Here is a 21,390-nt window from a genome sequence, read left to right as displayed (position 1 = left end):
TGATGCCACAAGGGCGAGCCAAGGGCTGGTGACGTAGCCCAGTTAGCAGAATGCTTCTCCAGCATGCCTGAGACCCCGAGTTGACCCCCAGCACCACATAAATGGGGATAATGGTGCTTTCCCCTCAACCCAGCACATCGACGTAGAGGCAGGAGGATCAGGAGTTCAAGGTCATCCGTGGCGAGAGTGGGTTCAAAGCTAGCCTGTCCTACTCAAGAACCTGTCTTTAATACGGGAGAAGGAAGGGTATAATGAGACTGCTCACTGGGGAAAGGCACTTGCCACCAGTTCTGATGACCCGAGTTGGATTTCTGGCACATGCTGCAGAAAAAGAGTTTTCTTTTGTCCAATTGTGCTCCAGGCTGCACCCACCACTCCCCCAAAGTAAATAAGTGAAGGGTTGCTTTTTTATATAAAGGCTAGGCAAGAACAAATACGGGGCAGACATATGGAACAAGATGTTCTCTCTCTCTCTCTCTCTGGTCTGCCGTTCCACTTCTGAGTCATGGAGGAGGGCCGGGTCACTGGCTAAGCCTGTAGAGGAATCAATGACGCAGCCTACAGGTCTTGCCCCCCACTGGGCCCAGGTATGGCACCTCTCCCACAGGCTGGTTTACACTGCGTTTCTGTTTGGAAGAAGGTCCCAAGCCAGAGCACGGAGACCAGTGTTCGGAGGAGCCTTTTCAGTGACAGCAACCGAGCCCCACACGTCACTGGCCACCCATTCCTGACAGTCATGGCCACTCAGTCTGGGACAGCTGTGTCTCGCCTTACATGAGCTAAATTGGGAACTGGAATGTCACACCGGTGCCCCTGTGTCCCCACCCCCACAGTAACATTAGTCTCTCTAGGGAGGAACAAACAGTGCTGCCCGCAGAGCGAGCAAGAGGGTGGTTTGGGGAGACAGGAGGAGAATCTCGCAGGGAGAGATAAACCACAAGTGCCTGGTGAGGGTTCCGAGCAGACAGAGTGTCTGGAAATAGCCCAGGGAGAGAGGAGCTGTTAGAGGAAGGGACAGGAAGCACCGCTCTTTCCAGAGGGAGCAGTATCAGGGATCCCAAGAATCTACAGTCGGCCTAAACTGACAGCGGAAGGGCGCGCAGGCAGGGGGAGAGAAGGCCAGCAACAGGGCCACAGCAAGGCACCAGAGCGCCGAGGGATGAACTTCACGGTGGGTTTCAAGCCGCTGCTGGGGGATGCACACAACATGGACAACCTGGAGAAGCAGCTCATCTGCCCCATCTGCCTGGAGATGTTCTCCAAGCCCGTGGTGATCTTGCCGTGCCAACACAACCTGTGCCGCAAGTGTGCCAACGACGTCTTCCAGGTGGGCTCCGGGACAGGTGGGGGACAGGTGGGGGACAGGTGGGGGACGGTGGGGGTCGGTGGGGGACAGGTGGGGGACAGGTGGGGGACAGGTGGAGGACAGGTGGGGGATGGTGGGGGACAGGTGGGGGATGGTGGGGAACAGGTGGGGGATGGTGGGGGACAGGTGGGGGACAGGTTGGGGATGGTGGGGGACAGGTGGGGGACAGGTGGAAGACGGTAGGGGAGAGCCCACCGCTGGGAGCCCGTGAAACTGCCCTGGCTGAGAGGCAGGAGAGTTGAGGGTGGTGGGATCCCAGAGTCAGCATGAGTCAGCAGCTACCCTGAGGCTGGTAAGCATAACCTGTGTCTACAGCAACTAGAAAGTGGGGTCCACCCAGCACAGCAGAAACTGGAAAGGAAGAGCGATGGTCTCGCATGGGCTTAGTGGGAGCTTGGACAGATTTCATTCATTTTGAGGCTTTTATATGTATATGTATGTACATATACATACACACACATATATATATGAGAGAGAGAGATAAATTTTTTTAAACAAACTCTGGAGAAAAGATCAAGGATATATTGAGATCTCTCTCTCTCTCTCTCTCTCTGTGTGTGTGTGTGTGTGTGTGTGTGTGTGTGTGTGTATGTGTGTGTGTGTGTGTGTGTTAGCTAGTGTGGCTACCAGACCTCAACTTGAGTTTGATTCCCAAAACATAAATGATGGAAAGAGAGAACTGACTCACAAAAGTTGACCTCTGACCTTCACTTATATGAACACAGACAGAGAGACAGACAGGCAGACACACACACACACACACACACACACTTTAAACAATAACCTGGTATGGTGGTGTATGTATGCCTGTAATTCGAGCACTTGGGAGGCTAAAACAAGGGGATTGTCATTGTTTGGTTTTGTTTCTGAGTCAGGGTCTCTGCAACCGTGTCGGCTGTCCTGAAGCTCACTATTCAAACCGGGCTGACCTTGAACTCACAGAAGATCCTCTTGCCTCTGCCTCTCTCGTACTAGGATTAGAGACATCGCTGCCATGCTAGCAATCAAGTGTCACCTTATTTACATAGTGAATTCTGATCCAACTTGGGCAACAAAACAAGACCATTTCAAAAAGTAAATAAGAGGGCTGGGGATTTAGCTCAGCGGTAGAGCGCTTACCTAGGAAGCGCAAGGCCCTGGGTTCGGTCCCCAGCTCCGAAAAAAAAGAAGAACCAAAAAAAAAAAAAGTAAATAAGAAAAAGAAAACTAAAATTAAAAATTGTTGGTAAACTGGTGAGAAATCCTTCCATACCAACAGAACTGTGCGTATTTGAGGCAGAGCCCTCTGTCCCTGAGGGGTCTGATAAGACACAGTGGGTCAGAGCAGGAACATTCTCTCCAGTTTCACACCGGTGATCCTTCCTGACCTGGTAGGAGATAAATGGTATCCAGGCGACTTACAGACAGACAGACAGACAGACAGATGGTAGAAACAAAATTGTACTTCCCAGAAATGCCTGGGTGTCTGTGGTCATGAGGCCAAGCATAACTAGGTGAAGTCACAGCACTATTTTATCTACACATCTCCAATGCAAAAACAGAAGAGCTGAGCACAGCTGCAAACCCAGCCCTTGGGAGGTTAAGGCTGGCTTGGGCTGCATAAGACGCTGTCTAGCCAACTAACTAACTAACTAACCAACTAACTAACTAACCAACTAACTAACCAATGAACTAACTAACCAATCAACTAACTAACCAACCAACCAACTAACCAACCAACCAACTAACTAACCAACCAACTAACTAACCAACCAACTAACTAATCAACTAACTAACTAACCAACTAACTAAATAAATAAACCAGAGTCCTTTATAAGTTCCTAGGCTTGCCTTCTGGCTCTGTGTCTTGGTAGAGGTCTGAGTAGTTTATGACTGCATCAGAGGTCAGGGAAAATGAAGGAACAGAACTCACGTGTACAGACACCGGACCTCACAGATGAAGTAACCTGGATTCCTCAGAGCTGGCTCTCCTGGTGGGCAATCTGTGATGGGAACACCAGGAATACACTTCTTGCCAGGAGCCAGCTTGTGGCACATGCCTGGGATCCCAGCGAGGAAGGAGCACCACAGGCTGGAGGCTAGCCTGCTCTATGTAGCAAGTATACCTGTATACCTGTAGAGTAAGACCCGTCTCAAAAGAGGAAAAGATAACTGTCTGGGGCTGGAGAGAGGACTCGGTGGTCAAAAGCATTTGTTGCTCTCCCAACCAACCCAAGTCCAGTTCCCAGCATCCACGTGGTGGCTCGCAACCATCTGTAACTCCAGTTCCAGGGGCTCCGATGCCCCCTTCTGACCCCCATGGACACCATGCATGCAGGCAAAATACATACACACAGCATAAATCTTTAAAGTAGAAGAGTGAGAGTTCTCCCTCCTTATCACAGTGTGAGGAAATGAGTCGAGCACAGGTTCCCCTCCCCCCTCTTCCTTCCTCTGGTGCTGTGGTTAACCCAGGGCCTTGTGTGCATGCATCCTACCACTGACCTATACCACAAACCCCATACAGGCTATTTTTTAAAAATATTTATTTGCCATTCATGTGTGTGCACATGCCTGTGCTTACAGGTGCCCACGGAAGCCAGAAGAGTGTCTTAGGTGCCCTGGGGCTGGAGTTGGGTGTTTGTGAGCTATTATGTAGGTATTGGGAACCAGACTCTAGCCCTCCGAAAGAGCAGCATGTGCTAGCAACTGCCAGGCTGCCTCTCCCACCTCCTCAGTGAATCTTAGCTTCACTGAGATTAGGCCTCCAGGTTCCTTGGTACAGCATATTTGAAGGCAACGATTGGGCTAAGTTAGGACATCATAGCATGTGTGTATGCCCCATCTGTCTTCTGCTCCTTCACTGAGTAGCCAACGCCCCAGAATTTCTCCTTCCATTGTCCTCTTGTGTCCTCTTCAGGGTTCCTTTCATTTTGAGCATCTAAACTTGCTATTGTTTGGGACTAAAGGCCTGGATTTCCCTGTCTTGGGGCCTAGATTGCATGTTGTTCTGACCCTGTCTCAAACCAACAAATAAAACACAAATTTCTTGCCACCTGTGGTGGTGTACTCCTGTAATCCTAGTATCCAGGAGGCTGGAGCAGCAGGATTGTCACGAGTTCGAGGCCAGCCTGTGCTGCATAGCTAGTTCTGTGTAAGTGGCTATGCCTCCCCATGGCTCACGTTGGGAGGAATAGGTTTTCTCCCTCCACTCTGTGGAAGGCGGGGATTGAACTCAGGTCGTCAGGCTTGGCTACAGGCACCTTTACCCACTGAGCTGTCTCCCTGGCCCTGAGGTATCTCGCTATTAGAAGCCAAAATATGTGAAGCCAAAGAGAAGTTTAGAAAACTAAGAAAAGTATTCTGTAAAATGTAGCCCAGGAGCTGGGCATGGCGGCACATGCCTTTAACCCCTGCACTCAAGAGTCAGAGACAGGTGGGTCTATTCCAAGTTCCAGGCCAGTCAAGACTCTGTAGCGAGACCCTGTCTAACAAACAAACTCGAGAATGTTGACTTGAGAATAATAAAGTTTGTAGCACAGACTACGAATAGCCTTCCTTCTTCCAGGCACAATATCGAAGCTCTAGAAAGTGTATCTGGGCCCAGAGAGATCTACGAAGATTTGGGGACAAAATCTGTGCAGGAGCAGGTGCAGTAGCACACGCTTGTTGGTGCCGCTCACGAGGCTAAGGTGAGAAAGATCACTTGAACCAGTGAGTTTTGAGTCCCATATTGAGGACGAGGAGCCAGAAGTTAGCAGAGGACTTGCCTGGTTCACACAGAGCCCTGCACCAAGCAAACCGAGTGTGCTGGCTCACGCCTATAAACCCAGACTCGGGAGGTGGAGGTATGGTGAATTTGAGGCCAGCCTGGGCTACATGAAACCCTGTAGGCCCTCAAGGCTCTATGATGGTTCTGTAATCTGGAGCAGAGCACCCAGCATTCCTCAGGGAGCTAGTGGACAGCCCAGTCCCTGGTGCTTTATTTGGGAGGGCCTGGGGGAGGCTGACCCAGTTACCCAGCTGCACCCCCTGTCTATTCATCCCAGCTCAGTCTGAGAGATGAGCATATTTCATTTTTCACACGTTGCCTCCACATTTTGACAAGTCTAGGCATAATCAGATTGTCTGTTTTCTAAGTACGGTGACAAGAATAGGACTTTTAGTTCCTCCAACTTCAAACCACTAAGGAAAAAAAAAAAAAGCCTTCAGAACATTGCCTAGAAAGTTAACAGTTATGAACACGATGCCAGTATACCACATTTAAATTTTTATGTGTACATTTTTTTTCAAACACCTTGGAAGTTTGTAGCATGGAAAATGAATCCACTGCTAACTTCAGATCTTTAATTCCCTTCACCAAATACAAACAGGCATTATCATTCTCATACTTCTGAGACTTTCTAGAAAGCTCCGTGCTTAGCTAATGCTTGCTCATGTAGATACACATCAACTAAGCCCATCTTTTTTAATTAGTTCCTCATCGTCATCGTCGTCCTCCTCCTCCCCCTCCTCCCCCTCCCCTCCCTCCTTCTCCTCCTCTTTTCCTCCCCCTCCCCCTTCCCCCTTCCTTCCCTCCTCTCCCTCTCCCCTCTTCCTCCCCTCTCTCTCTCCCTCTTCTCCTCTCTCTCCCCTCTCTCTTCTTCCTCTCTCTCCCCCTCTTCTCCTCCTCCTTCTTCCTTATATGTGTTTTGAGGCAGGATTTCTCTGTGTACCCTGGCTGTTCAGGAACTTGCTCTGTAGACCAGGCTGTCCTTGAACTCAGAGATCTGCCTGCCTCTGCCTCTCAAATGCTGGGATTAAAGAAGAAAGCCCAACCTTATTTTTTAAAAATTGTCCCATATCTATATGTTGAAGACACAGTATGTCTTTTGTTTTGGTTTATGATATGGTTATTTTATCTTTAAGTACATATTATTTTTGGTGGGGCACATGCATAGAAGTCAGAATACACTTTATAGTGTCAGCTCTCTCCCACCTTTGCCTGGTTTCTGGGAATCAAACTCAAGTCACTAGGGCTGTGGGGCGAATGTCTCTTCCCTTTAGCTCTGCTGGCTCTATTTTAGCTTTTTGAGACAAGATCTTATTCTGTAGCCCAGGCTAACCTTCTGCCTTAGCCTCCCAAGTGCCCGAATACAGATGTGAGCCACCACACCCAGCCGTGCTTCCTGTTTGAGGTAGCAGCACAGTGTTATGACCGGGCCACCGTCTACTCAATCCACCTGCTAAAATGTTTAATGTTAGTGGACACCCACTGTTTGCTGGGGGAGCTATGATTGCTGTGTTCAGCTGTGGGTGTAGCTCAGTTGGTAAAGTGCTTACCTAGCATACACAGAGCTCTGGGTTTGAACCCCAACCCCACATAGACCACACGTGCTGCTACACATCTATAATCCCAACACAAGAGGTGGAAGCAGGAACCAGAAGTTCAAGATCATCCTCGGAAATGCAGTGATTTGGGCGAGAGCCCAGGCTACACAAGACACTGTTTTGTTTTGTTCTTTTTTTCCAGGGGCAATTGTTGATCAAGATTAAGGATTTGAGGGACATGTCTATGATCTAATCACCCCAGCTCACCTAACATAATTATCTTCATTTTTGCCTAATACTTTTATCATTGTTGCTTGAGATAGAATCTCACCATAGCATAAGCTAATCTGGTACTCACTATGTAAATGAGGCTGGTCTTGAACTTGTAACACGTCTCTTGCCTCAGTTTCCCCAGTATTTTCATAAGCCAGATTACCTTCAATCCCTCTTCTCCCTACTATTCTACTCGGCTGCTGTTATTATTCTATTTAGAGCTGTAACTCTCCTTCCCCCTAATCTGAAACAGAAAACTTCAAAATATGGCATCAACCCCTCTAATTTCTCCCCCTCCCTCTCCACACCTGCACCCACTCAGCTACCAAAAATTTTGACGAGAGCAAAGCTGTTGGTGTGGGAATTGGACACAAACATCTCCCCCTGTGTTTCTCTATTTGTAAACTCTATTCACGTCCAAGCTACTTTAAAGCCAGCCTTCAGTGTATTTTTGTATCTGCCTCCGCTTTGCTGTGGGCAACTTGTTTCTGAGAAGCAACCTGTTGTCATTTAGCAAGAGACCAGAAGGAACAGGAAGGAGGAAGGCAAGCCAGGGAGAACTTTACACACATAGGAAGCTGCAAAGAGAAGCCTTCTGGACTGTGGCTTTGTTCTGTGAGTGTAGAGCTTGCCTAGTGTGCATAAACCCTGATTTTGACCCCCAGCATTGCAGAAATGAGGCAGAGTGGTGTGGTGGTTCGTAATTGTAAACGCTGTGATCCCAGCACTTGATAAGTACAGGCAGGAGGGTCAGAAATGTCACAAGTCATCCTTACCTCTACATAGTGAGTTCGAGGCCAGCCTGAGTTATTAAAGACAGTGTGTGGGGTTGGGTTTAGCTCAGTGGTCGGCGCTTGCCTAGGAAGCGCAAGGCCCTGGGTTCGATCCCCAGCTTCGAAAAAAAGAACCAAAAAAAAAAAAATTTAAAAAAAATAAAGACAGTGTGTGTGTGTGTGTGAGAGAGAGAGAGAGAGAGAGAGAGAGAGAGAGAGAGAGAGAGGGAGGGAGAGAGAGAGAGGAGAGAGGAGTCTGGGAAACGTCTGCTCTGCTTCATTTATAGCTTTTTAAAGTTTTATTTGTTTGCTTGTTTTACCTCCCAACCGCAGTTTCCCCTCCTCCTCTCCTCCCATGCGTGCACGTGTGGAGGACAGAGGCTGACAGCAGACGTCTTCCACCTATGGCTTGTATGGGTGATCACATTTAAAGCCCTTCTCATCTGCTACCAGGGTCCTCAGCGGTCTTCCCTGCCTCAGGGAAGGAGTGGACCCTTGTTTCCCAGCTCCAGGTCTATGCCTTTCCCTCCTCTCGAAGACAACAGTTTAGCTTTAAGTAAGAACTGGATTTCCTATGGCTGGGCCACCTTTCACCAGATGTCTTCTGCCTATTCCGTCCCTGTGCTTTTTCCAGTGTGACCTAGGCTCGCAAAAGCCACAGAGCCATCAGGTCGGGAGTGGTAGCCTCCAACACAGGTGACTGAGCTTGTGTCCCATATTAGCGTTCTCTGGGTAACCAGGGAAGAGGGAAACACTATGTGTGCACCTTTGCCAGAGTGACTCGATTGATAGAGCTTCTCTAGACAGACCACAGAGGGACCAGAAGGCATCGTGCAGGCCTTGAGAGAAAGGTTCAGACCATGATGGCTGCACCAAATCCTTAACCGAAGCCTAGAATTCGGTTCCTTCACCCCATTCTTCGTTGGTTGGCCCAGGGTCTCCTGTGTTTCAGGAGAACCTTGAACCCAATCCATATTGGAGTCTGACCTTGAACTTCTCATCCTTTTGCCTTTACCTCCCAAGTGCTGGTAGAGGCAGTGCCTCCCACCCCACCCAGATCACATGATGCTGGAGACCAAACCCAGGGCCTTGTGCACATCAGGCAAACACTGCCAACTGAGGGACATCCTCAGACAGTTTTCTTCATTCTTCTTGTTTTCCGTGGTCCTGAGGATGGAGCACACCAAGTACCAGGCTACAGAGCCTCACCTCTCAATCCATTCATTTCCTCTTAACTTTCACGGTGAGCGGGGAGCGGCTATTTCATACCCCATGGCTCTATGTGGTCATTTATTTTCCCATAGATTTAAGATTGTGGACATTTCCTTCATGTTCACGTTGTGCTTCTTATTTCACTGGGTGCCTTCACAGACGTGATTCCACTGAGTGCTGCTATGCCTGTGGCAGGAGAGAGAGCACTGAATACAGGTCACAGTCACACGAAGGGACAGGGTAGGGACATTCATCCCTGTGTCCTGTCCTGTTTCTTAGGGCGGTGGGATTTCCACTACATATCATGGTGGCATAAAATGTACTTTACGGGGCTGACTCTGAGCCAACGATGACAGTTGTGGCATATGACAGTCAGCTATTTCTCAAGGTAGCAAGATAAACAGAAATGGAAGAGCAGATTTTGATAACTGAATATTAATTAGGTGCAGAGATCTTTTCCCAGAATAGAATCTGCCATCTTTTTGAAGACTCCTTAAGGTTTCCATCAATACCCCCGAATCTAAAATTTCTACTCGTGATGAGAAAATTTAGGGACCTACACACCGGGCAGAGAGTTATTCCTTTTCTTGTCCTGTGGACCACCCAACTTTCAGTCTGTGAAGCCCACGACCCTTTCTACACTTGACCTTAGACAAAGGCCAAGAAACAATTTGTGGTTTCATTTCTTCTCTGGAGATAGAGTCTCACCGTGTAGCCTTGCCCGTTGACCAGGCTGTCTTCGAGCTCACAGAGATTCACTCTGCGTTCCAGAGCTGGGATTAAAGGCATGCACCATCACCACCACCAATGGGCGATTTCCCAATTTTCATACAAGCTCCCGTAGCCTCTCCATCTCCTCAAGCGTTTTTCAGCACCTCTTTCTTGGCAATCTGTCTATCCTGACTTCAAACCCATCCCAAGTGGCACTTTCAATATCGGACCCTGCAAACTGACAGTAGTTCTCTAAGGTTCTCCCAAACCTAACTTGGTTGGTTCTTTTTATGGCACTCTAGCGCCCCCTGCTGTTCCCGAGTAGTCTGAGCATTGAAATTTTTGAACAAACGAATGGTTTGAGTTAGTTCTGTGTTTGATCTTTTCAAATTCCAGAGTCCCTGTAAGAAAATTGCAAATTATATAGAAGCGGTTGTGTGTGGTGCTGCACACCTGTAACCCAAGAACTTGGGAGGTGGAGGCAAGAAAATCGGAAATTCGAGCTGGAGTTTAAGGCCAGTTTGGGTTACCCTGTCTAAAAAGAAAAGAAAAAAGTTGCTGTGACAACTTTAATCTCAGAGAAAGAAAGATAAAAGTCAAAAGAAAGAGGGGAAAGAGAAGAAGTCAGATATGCTGGCGATCTGTACCTTTTACCCAGATTGCATTGCTGTTGCCTAGGGAACGATGCTGGGATTGCAAGCATGCGCCGCCCCGCCCAGCTTTCCCATGGGTTCTGGGTTTTGAACTCAGATCCTCGATCATGTGAGGCAAGCATTTAAACTCGATATCTCAGCTCTCTCTCTCTCTCTCTCTCTCTCTCTCTCTCTCTCTCTCTTTCTCTCTCTCTCTCTCTCTCTCACACACACACACACACACACACACACACACACACACACACACACACCTGTTTTAGCAGTTGCCTGACCTCGATGGCCCTTCCTGCCTTCTCTGGACAGGCGAGGTGAAGACATAGTTGCTGGGAGGCCCCTTTCCTCCCTCAAGCTTTTCCTGAACATGCTTCATGAGTGCCAGCTTTAGTCAAGCAATTTAGCTCCCTCCAGGACAAACAGGCCTCAAGGTCTCTTGCTACTGCCTCACCTATTTGGGTTCTAAATATTGATAGGGTATTGTATCGAGCAGGAAAAACAAAAACAAAAACAAACAAACAAACGCTATGGCTCTCACCTAAAAAGGAATTAGAAAGTTTATTCTGGAAGCGAATATGAGTGATGAAGACTTGGGAAGACAGGGTCAAGTTATCCCAACGTGTTCCAACATGGTGGGATTTTCTTGAAGGCTCTCATCAGTTTAAGAAGTGTTTCGATGGCATTTCCATTTTATCCTGTGTGTGCACCTTCTGTGTGGGAGTCAGAGGTCAAACGTGTAGCAGCTTCCATCATACTGGTCCAGGGGATGGGACTCAGATCATTGGGCGACCTTTCTTCTCCCTGGTCCTTATAAAGTATCTACAGTAGCAGAAGCAAAAAGTTGTAAATGAAGGCACTTATGAAATACTTTAGTGGAGCTCTGCAGCTGTGGTGCACGCCTCTGATCCCAGCACTTTGGAGGCAAAGGCTGATGGAGCTCTGTGAGTTTGAGGCTAGCCTGGTCTACATAGTGAGTTCCACGACAGCTAGAGTTGCATAGTGAAACAGTCTCTAAATTAATTAGTTGATTAAAAATAAAGTATCTTAGTGGAAATCTCAAGTAAGGGGGTTAAAGTCAAGTACTGAAGACTCTGGTAACAGCCTTTGGGTATCATAGATGACATTTTTAATTTGGAGGGGCAGTAGTGGAAGCTAGTGGTATGTCTGTACATTACAGAAGGAATTTGCCAAGTCACCACAGAGATGGATATCAGGGCAGACACAGAGGTGAGCAACGAATGGCCATTAAGAGAACTAAAAGCCAAATAATTTGGCTGTGGACCTGCAACAGTGCAACATTCTAACTCCCCACACTCATGGCCGTTCCCAGCCAGTTAATCCGAGGTGAAGAATCTTTACAATGGGCATGGCTCTCCACAACTTCCGACTTCCGTTCACAGCCGTGACCACACCCTTTAAACATTCCCTAAACTTGCCAGTGTTCATAAAATCCTTAGGGGAAGTAAGAAAGACGGGTTACCCGCCCAGCCCTCAGTAATCTCAAACCCGCCTGCTCCAGCTCCGTGACTCTCAAGAAACCCCAAGAAGAGCTGTGTTTATGGCAGAGCTCTCTGTTCTCCACAAACAAAGCTATCCGGCTCCGTAGGGCCATGATTCCTGCCTGGCCACCAGAAAAAAGGAGGAGACTCGGAGCACTTTTGGGCTCTGTGTGTGGTGAAATGGTGCCGTAGTCACCAAGAGTCTTCTGATCCTACGTCCCAGTTGGCACACATGGATTTAGAGACCCCAGAAGCCCCCCTGTACAAAATTCTCACAACCATGCAAAGTCAGCAGTGACTACTGTTTCCACTGTTTTCTACGAGGTCACGAGTCTCTAGTCCAGTGGCTCTCAACTTTCCCAATGCTGTAGCTGAGGATGACCCCAGACCTCCTATGGAGCTGATCCTCCTGCCTCTACCTCCCAAGTGCACCACTATGCCCCTGGAGTTCAAACCTAGGCCAGCACTCTACAACTGAGCCACACCCCAGTCCTGGTTGCAATTCCTCGGCCCCTGTTCAGCATTTGATCTGTGTGCCTCTTCCTAGTACTAGAGAGAAGCTCTATTGTGGCCCAGTGTTTTATCCCAGTATTTGGGAGACAGAGACAGGTAGCTAGACATTGGAGGCCATTTTTGTGTATATAGAGTGTTTGAGGACAGCCTGGACTACCTAAGACCCTGTGTCAGAGAAAGGGGGTGGGGCAGATCTGGGAATTGGGGGAGGCACACCTATAACCCCAGCACTTGGGAGGTCAATGTAGGAGGATCACGAGTTCAAGGTTACCTTCCATTCACGTGGAGTTTGCAATGAGCTTATATGATCTTGCCGAACATACCTGCACACGCACACACATACACACCACCTTACATGTGCTCACAAGGGTCCAAGCTGGAGAACACTAGCTATGCTGCCAGTCTCTTGCCTACAGTCCGCACTCCTGTCAAAGCCCCGTGCTGGACGCCATGTGAGGCTCTGCATGCAGGGACACTCGAGCAGCTGAGTTGAGGGACGAGCAGAGGCAAAGAAAATCATTTGTCAGACTGTTGTCTGGGAACACCAGATGCAGAGAAGCGCTCCTGTGTCAGCCCACCGACTGCCTTCCCTGTCGCCTCACTACATTGTTGTCCTGTCACCTGTCTTCTCAGGCCTCTAACCCTCTGTGGCAATCCCGGGGCTCCACAACTGTGTCTTCAGGAGGACGTTTCCGCTGCCCATCTTGTAGGCACGAGGTTGTCCTGGACCGGCATGGCGTCTACGGCCTGCAGCGGAACCTGCTAGTGGAGAATATTATTGACATCTACAAACAGGAGTCCTCCCGGTAAGATTCCTGGCTGCCTGCCTCTCTGGAGGGAAGAGCCTGAACCCTGGGGATAGAGGAGCTGTCTTAGGGCTTTCATTGCTATCACGGAACAATGTAGGAAGGAACCGGTTTGTTCGGCTCCCACTTCCGCATCATAGTCATTACTGAAGCCAGGACAGGAATTCAAAAATGGCTGCAGGAACCTGGAGGCAGGAGCTGATGCAGAGACCGTGGAGGGGTGCTGCTTACTGGCTTGCTCCTCGTGGCTTGCTCAGCCTGCTTTGTTAAGGTACAGAGGACCACCTATCCAGGGACGGCCCCGCCCACACTGGGCTGGACCCTCCCTCCCCACTAATTAAGAAAATGCCCCACAAGCCTGCCTGTAACCCCATCTTGTGGAGACATTTTCTCGAGAGGTTCCCTTCTCTCAGATGACTTTAGCCTGTGTAAGCGGACATTCCCCCCAGCGCAGGGAGGAGGAGACAATGGGGAAAGGGGAGAACCTAGGGATCCTCCAGGGAGCCAGTGTTCAATCTTACTCCCTCCTCTTGGTCCAGGACCAAAGTCCACCTCAATGTCCTTGACCTCATCACCTCCCATGACTTCCTGTCCCCTGGAATGGACTCTTCCTGAATCCAGGCCTCCTCTGAGCATTATTTCCCCAAAATGAGAGCGCTGTGTAAGGTGCCTACCACTGGTCACAGCCTGACTCCCTGACGACCGCTCTGTCTTGCCCCTGACCCTCAGGCCACTGCACTCCAAGGCTGAACAGCACCTTATGTGTGAGGAACACGAAGACGAGAAGATTAACATCTACTGTCTGAGCTGTGAGGTGCCCACCTGCTCTCTCTGCAAGGTCTTTGGCGCCCACAAGGACTGTGAGGTGGCCCCTCTGCCCACCATTTACAAACGCCAGAAGGTATGTACTCAGGGAGGGATGGGAAGAGGGTTGGACAGGGCGGTTCTCACTGTACTTAGGTAAGGGGTAGCTGAGCAGGGCAAATCCCCAGCTCTGGTCCTGACTCTGCACATGACCCTGAGGCAGTTGCCTGACCTCGCTGGCCCTGCCTGCCTTCTCTGGACAGGGGAGGTGAAGACATAGTTGTTGTCGTCACAGCATCAGCTAATTAATACCTGACGGGAGCCACTTCAGGACCGTATCCACCAAAGGACCAGATGCCCTCAAGAGTGTGAAACCACACAGCTAGCTTCTAGATATGCACGGTTTTAAGATCACAGTAGCTCTGGCCTCTGAGAAGAGAAGGGCATCCTAGGAGAGAGGCCCTGTAGACAGGAGAGATACCACTCCTCAGATGACCAGTGCTGGCATAGTTCTGGCTAGAGATGGAGGCTGTGCTACAAAACCTGCAAAACGTGTACAGGTAGAGGTGTGTTTGAGTCCCCAAACATCAGCTGGGGTTGAAGTTCCAAGATATCAAGGCAGTCAGCTGTGTCACCTGGCTTTTGACAAATAAATGCAAGTGTCAAGCTGGAGGAAAATACCTTCAGTGCAGGCCCTTAGATTAGGATCAATGCCACAATCTCTCTCAATGGAAGACACACAGAGAAATGGACCACATGAGTGAAGTTAGCAGAAACAGTGACACTGTGAACCCTCGGGGAATTCAGAAGCTGATATTGAGAATGGAAACTTGCTATGTACACGGTGTTTTTAGAAGATAGAATAATGTCAGGTGTGGTCAAGCACTGTGTGGCCAGCCTGGGCTACATAAAGAGTTCCAAGTCAGCCTGGGCTGTATAAGGAAAGACCCTGTTTTAAAGAAAAATAAAGATGAAATAGAACAACGATAATAATAGCGAAAGGTGGAATTGGAGATATAGGACACTTGCCTTAGCACAAAGCCCTAGATAGATTCCCAGACCTGAAACAGACGTATAATATGACCATGTAACAGCAGCGGCCCTTTGTGGTGATGTACACTGTAATCTCAGTGACTAGGGAGGCCAAGGAAAGAGGATATCAGATCCAAAGCCAGGGTAGATAATACAGAAAGGCCCAATCAAAGAAAAACCCAAACCAAAACACAGGGAAAATAGATCTGAGAAAGAACTGAGTGGAAGCTAATAACTGTGGGAAAATCAGTAGACGGACCAAGTGATGGATTTCTCAGAAGAATCACTGAATGGAGGAAGAGTACAAACAGGCAAACAAGTGAAAAGGACAAACAAAAAATAGAATGCAGTAGCACCGGGAAGTGGCAGGTGGAGAATGGGAAGGCGGACACAGTCCTATTGGACTCCCAGAAGGACATGAATAGAAGGGAGCAGTGGTGTCTGAGTGGGTAGCCCCAAGACCTCCAGAATTAATGGAAGCTGTGACCCTGCTCATGAAGCATCTAGCCCAGAGTATGGTACATGGTGGGTGTCTAGATAGTGTCACCTCCCCAGCCCTCTAGATCATTGCAGATGTCCCCAAATGATCCAGGTGGGACGAGAGGGGTTGGGGCTGGGACTTCCAGCTCTAACGCTGGCCCATGTGTGTGTGACAGAGTGAGCTGAGTGACGGCATCGCGATGCTGGTGGCAGGCAACGACCGCGTGCAGGCGGTGATCACGCAGATGGAGGAGGTGTGCCAGACCATTGAGGTAAGCTCGGGCTGGCAGGACAGAGGGGACAAGGTGGTCCGGGAGTCTCCGAGATACACAGAGAAGAGTTCTTTGACTTCTGGTCAGGCTGGTCAAAAAGTTTCCAGACTCTAGCTCACGGTGGGTTGTTTTTAACCAGCTTGCTCCTGGCACCCAGCAGCTCTGTAACGTTGGTCACATTATTTCCCTTTCCCAGGCTTTCATTTTGTTTGTGTTTTTTTTGCTATATTACACGGTGATGACCAGAGGGATGGAGGTAGGATGATAGCAAGTTCCAGGCCAGCCTAAGAGAAATATGGAAATCCTATTTCTAAATAAACTAAATAGGAGACTGAAGGAATGGCCATTCAGAGCCTACCCCACGTGTGTGTGTGTGTGTGTGTGTGTGTGTGTGTGTGTGTGTGTATATGTATATATATATGCCGCCAAAACTAGATAAGATTGATGAAGCTAAAAAGTGCATGCTGGGGTTGGGGATTTAGCTCAGGGGTAGAGCGCTTGCCTAGCAAGAACAAGGCCCTGGGTTCGGTCCCCAGCTCCAAAAAAAAAAAAAAAAAAAAAAAAAAAAAAGAAAAAAAGAAAAAAAAAAAAAACAAACCAACAAAAAGTGCATGCTGAAAGGGACCGGATATAGATCTTTCCTGAGAGACACATCCAGAGCATGTCCAATACAGAGGTCAATGCCAGCAGCAAACCACCGAACTGAGAACAGGACCCCTTGTGGGGAATTAGAGGAAGGATTGAAAGAGCTGAAAGGGTTTGCAATCCCATAAAAACAACAGTGCCAACCAACCAGAGCACCCAAGGACTAAACCACACATGGACTGACCCAGGGCTCCAACTGCATATGTAGCAGAGAATAGCCTTGTTGGGGCACCAGTGGAAGGGGAAGCCCTTGGTCCTGCCAAGGTTGGACCCCCAGTGCAGGGGAATGTGGGGGGGAGACGGGGGGTGGATTAGGGGGAACATCCATATGGGGGAGGGGGAAGGGATGGGGTCTTATGGGCAGGAAACTGGGAAAGGGAATAACATTTGAAATGTAAATAAAGAAATGTATCTAATAAAAAAATAAAATTAAAAAAAAACTGAATAAGTAAATAATTGAGCAGGGTGTGAGAGCCCCAAACTATAATGGCAGCACTCTGGAGGCTGAGGCAGGGGGATGTCTCATTCAAGGCCCACTTGACCTTGTCTCGAAAATAAATGGGACGGGAGAGACTGCCCAGTAATTGAGATAAGGTATTGCTACAGCAGATGACCAGAGTTCAGTTCCCAGCACCTGTACTGCAAGGTCAAATCTGCCTGTAACTCCCAGCTCTGGGAATTCAGTCCCTCTGATCTCTGATCGCCATGGGCAAATACACCAAGCACATCATATACCCAATTGAAAAGAATACAAATAAAATTGTGGCAATAAATAAATAAGCAAAATAAAAGGACATAAATGTGAGAGGCATGGGGAGGAGGGGTTTATAGAGGATGGAGGGAGAGAAAAGAGGCTGGGACGTGAGATTATATCAGTATATATATATATATATATTCATTTATCAATGAATACATTTAATTAAAATTATGTGATAAGAAACAATTACATACCTTATTATACATAGTTAACCAAATATATTTGAATATTGTGGCAATATTTTCAGTAAATTAATCCTAGAAATTTAGATTTATTGTTTTACTTTCGATTATGTGTGTTCCCATGTGTCTGTGTATGGTCATGTGCACACGAATGTTAGCATGCACGGAGGTCAGAGGAGCTTGTGGATCCTTTGCAGTTACAGGAAGTTGTCATTTAACATGAATTTTTGGAACAAAGCTTAGGTCCTCTGCAAGAGGAGGACACACTAACAGCAAAGCCCTCTCTGTACCTCTCTAACCAATGTCTGTATTTTGAAATGAAGCTTAATTTCATAACGGACAAAAAATTACTTGTATTTTAATTTTGGCTTTTGAGACAGGGTTTCTCCATGTAGCCCTGGCTGCCTTGGAACTCCCTCCGTAGACCAGACTCCTAGAGATCTGTCTGCCTCTGAGTTCTGGGATTAAAGGCATGGGCCAAAAGCTCCCGGATCAACCCAATTAACTTTGAAAGGTGATGCTTGTAGTCACACAATAGCCACTCATTTGATTTTCTTAACAAGGAAGTGAAAATTCGTTCAAGACAGAGCCAAAGCGTGGTACTTGGCTCCCAGTGAAGCAGCCTTGAAATTCTTTGACACCTTTGTCATCCCTGTTAACTGAAAACATCTGAGCTGGGTTCTGTGTCCCTAACTCAGGGTGTGACCCTAGCCAGATCGCCTTCCTTCTTGGCTTTCTTAAGTGGGGAGAGGACTAAAATGCCCTGCTCTCGCAGCTCTGGGGGTGCTCAGGCGAGCCCTTCTTCATTCAGATTTGCTGTGGTCTTTCAGGACAACAGCCGCAGACAGAAACAACTGTTAAACCAGAAGTTCGAGACCCTGTGCGCGGTTTTGGAGGAGCGCAAGGGCGAGCTGCTTCAAGCGCTGGCTCGGGTGCAAGAGGAGAAGTTGCAGCGCGTGCGTAGCCTCATCCGCCAGTACGGAGACCACTTGGAGGCCTCCTCTAAGCTGGTGGAGTCCGCCATCCAGTCCATGGAGGAGCCGCAGATGGCTCTCTACCTCCAGGTGGGCGGAGAGGGAGGGCGGAGGGCCTTCAGGGTGTCGGGACTCAGGGTTTGGGGAGGTGTGTGTGTGTGTGTGTGTGTGTGTGTGTGTGTGTGTGTGTGTGTGTCAAATCTTGCCTCCAGAATTTCCACCACCTGGGAAAAGTCACTTTTCCGAGTCTCTCTCTCTCTCTCTCTCTCTCTCTCTCTCTCTCTCTCTCTCTCTCTCTCTCCCTTCTTAATGAATCGGGATATAAATCCCCTCCTACCCCGCAAGAATTCGTGAGAATAGGGCTTTGCCAGGGCTGGCCCAGTGCTCACCTTCGTCCTCTTTTTCTCCCCTGCAGCAGGCCAAGGAGCTGATCAACAAGTGAGTGGACTGCTCGGTGGGAAAGGAAGGGACCCTGCGGATTCTTTCCTTCTGACCTGGGAGGGGCTTGAGGGAGAGGAGGAGTCCCCCTGCTGAGCCCTTGTGGCCATCATAGGGTCGGGGCAATGTCGAAGGTGGAGTTGGCTGGACGGCCGGAGCCAGGCTATGAGAGCATGGAGCAATTCTCTGTGACCGTGGAGCACGTGGCCGAAATGTTGCGGACCATCGACTTCCAGCCGGGTGAGGGAGCCGAGGGAGGGACTGTTTAGACGTGCTGAAGGGGTATGAGGTGGGCGCTATGACCAGGAGAGCAGGGGCTCCACATCACCAGGCCTGCCCTTCCACCTAGGCGCCTCTGGGGATGAAGAGGATGACGAGGTGACTTTGGACGGGGAAGAGGGCAACACAGGGCTGGAAGAGGAGCGGCTGGACGGGCCAGAAGGTGAGAGTTGGACGAAGGTTTAGGGGTGACGAGTAGTTAGCAGGCTCGTGGCCCCTTGGGTGACTGTCTTCCCGGCGATACCAGGACGTGCCACTGTACAGGAGCCTCAAAGCGCACCCCGTAGCGCTCTGAAAAGCGCTCCTTTTCCCACGGCTTTGGGGAGCCTGTAGGGTCCCGAGTAGTAGAAATCCCGCTGCCTGGGAGCGTTGGCTGTCGGGAGGGCCTTGTTCGTTTGGAGCATCCACCCACCGAGCATTCCCCCCTCCCCCGCCTCAGGTTTGCACTGATCCGACTCTGATCCAGAGCGCACGCCCGGGAGCCAAGGGATGCTGAGGATCTGCGCAGAGACCATCGCGCTACCCATCTCGGCCTCCACCCCCAGGGATGGTTCTCAATAAAGAACTCGTGTGTCCCACGTCCTCAGCTCCTTTCACTGCCCACTCCTAGGCTCAACTATAGAAGCAACCTCGCCATCACTCTGCCCTTTCTCAACCCCAGACCATCTGAAGGGGTGGAGGTGAAATAGTCCGGAGTGGCACCTCCTTTACATCAGAGGTGGCCTCCTGAGCCCGAGACCCTGAAAGGTGTCTGGGTTGGGGTCTCAGACCACCGAGTTCCGGGATTTGGCGGGTTGGGGGAAGGGCCACAGGAACTTTACTGATAGGCTACCTCTCCCATCCCACTACGCATGCTTGTCTCTCCTACCGGCCTGGAGAGCCCCACTCTCCCAAAAGTTCTTACCCTACTGTAGTTGCCGGTGCCCTCTCACCCCTGTAACAGAAGATAGAGGCTAAGCTCTTGGGCAGTTTTATTAAAAAATATCCAGTCAGAGTGTTCAGGGTAACTCTGGGCGGCGCTGCACCGCGGGACTGAGCCAGCTCCGGTTGTGCGCGCTCCAGCCCCGGGGTAGGTGGGGGAAAGGGTCAAGGCTTTCTGGACCCCATACGGGGCCGATCACTTGCCCACCGAATCGAATATGATGCGGTTCTGCTCTGCGCGCTCGCGCTGGCTCTGTGTCCGAGCTAGCTCCAGCAGGGTCCGCAGCAGGTGGAAGGTGAGGTCGATGGACAACGGAGGGTCGTCTCGTCGTTGCCGCTCGCCTGCAGGCTCAGATCCCGCGCGGCGCGGGAAGCGCTCCGCTAACAGCAAGAGGAGTGCGCGGACACCTCCGCCCTGATTCCGCACTCCGGGGTTCCATCGCAGATTCGGATCCTGGACCACAGTCGCCGCCGCAGCCGCTGGGCTCCACTGGCTGCTCTCCGGGCGCAGCTGTGCCAGGAGCAGCAACGCTACCAGGAGCGTAGCGCGTCCCCTCTGCCTCATGGTGCCGCCTGCCCTGGACACACAGGGGCAGCATAGGGTGAGGTGCACTTGGAGCAGTCACAGGTGACACGAGCCCCTTCGCGCACACGCCCAATGTCCCCGCCAGGACCCTCCAACTGTTGCCTGGTGTCCACAGCCTGCCCACCAGCCCAAGGCGCTGTGCCACTCCAGTTCCACCCCGCCCTCCTTTCCCTCCCGGCAGGTCAAAGTGGGTGGGCTTAGTGCAGAGTCTTGGTGGTAAGGGAGTCTGGATCGTTTGCTCCAAGCCACTCACAGGTTATCGGAGTGTCTATCCAGTGCAAGATGGAGCTCCAGTCTCTGTCCCCGGGGACGGGCTGAAGACGCCTTGGGGAGCACGGGGTCGGTCCCGGGACCGCCGCCAGCCTTATATAGCACCGGGACAGCTCCGACTGACGTCAGCGAAGAACTGAACTGATTGTAGAAACAGTGACACTGGCAGCTTCGAGTCCAGTAGCTTCGAGCCCCCAGAGGGGCACGTATCCTGACTTTGTGTCCCTGGAGCTATCTTTGGAAGCACCCTGGCTGTAGAGGGAGAGGCTGACGGAGCCTTAAAGATAGATCTTTCCGGATGCAGAGTCCTTCCCTCCACCAGCCTCTCCACAACAGGGTAGTCAGGGGTTGGTTTCTCTGCTCAAGTACGGATTGGTAGGGTTGTGGAGCTGTCCGTGGTTCTGAATTTCTTCACGGCCAAGAATCTGGGCAGAAGTTCTGGGGAGAACCCTGGGCTGCCAAGACACAGTTCCCTAGGCCGGCTACTGGGTCCCCAGATTGAGATCAGGAATGCTCTGCTGGAAGGGGCTCAGACAACACAGTCCCACCCAAAGCCCCTCCCACCCAAATAGGTCCCTCCCATTCTACTGACCATTGTGGTACAGCAGTAGAAACTAAAATCTACAGGTGTCAGAATGGCATAAAAGGGCGTTCGACTTTC

At 50.0% G+C, this 21,390-nt stretch overlaps 2 protein-coding genes across 2 annotated transcripts; one reads left to right on the top strand and one right to left on the bottom strand.

Moving 5' to 3' along the window:
- Nucleotides 1–931: 931 nt before the first annotated feature.
- On the top strand, nt 932–19,534 carry Trim54 (tripartite motif containing 54). The gene is made up of 9 exons (XM_032908581.1): nt 932–1,327; nt 12,917–13,089; nt 13,819–13,990; nt 15,582–15,677; nt 18,092–18,325; nt 18,651–18,673; nt 18,789–18,913; nt 19,023–19,115; nt 19,392–19,534. Exons 1-9 carry the CDS (start codon nt 1,160–1,162, stop codon nt 19,400–19,402), a joined length of 1,095 nt encoding a protein of 364 aa, XP_032764472.1. The 5' UTR covers nt 932–1,159; the 3' UTR covers nt 19,403–19,534.
- Nucleotides 19,535–19,906: 372 nt separating this feature from the next.
- On the bottom strand, nt 19,907–20,961 carry Ucn (urocortin). The gene is made up of 2 exons (XM_032908582.1): nt 20,713–20,961; nt 19,907–20,451 (listed from the first exon to the last, which is right to left on the bottom strand). Exon 2 carries the CDS (start codon nt 20,436–20,438, stop codon nt 20,070–20,072), a length of 369 nt encoding a protein of 122 aa, XP_032764473.1. The 5' UTR covers nt 20,439–20,451; nt 20,713–20,961; the 3' UTR covers nt 19,907–20,069.
- Between the last annotated feature and the right edge of the window lie 429 nt (nt 20,962–21,390).

Source organism: Rattus rattus, chromosome 7 (assembly GCF_011064425.1).
Source record: "Rattus rattus isolate New Zealand chromosome 7, Rrattus_CSIRO_v1, whole genome shotgun sequence".
Lineage (NCBI taxonomy): Eukaryota > Metazoa > Chordata > Mammalia > Rodentia > Muridae > Rattus > Rattus rattus.
This window is presented reverse-complemented; position numbering and strand designations above follow the sequence as displayed.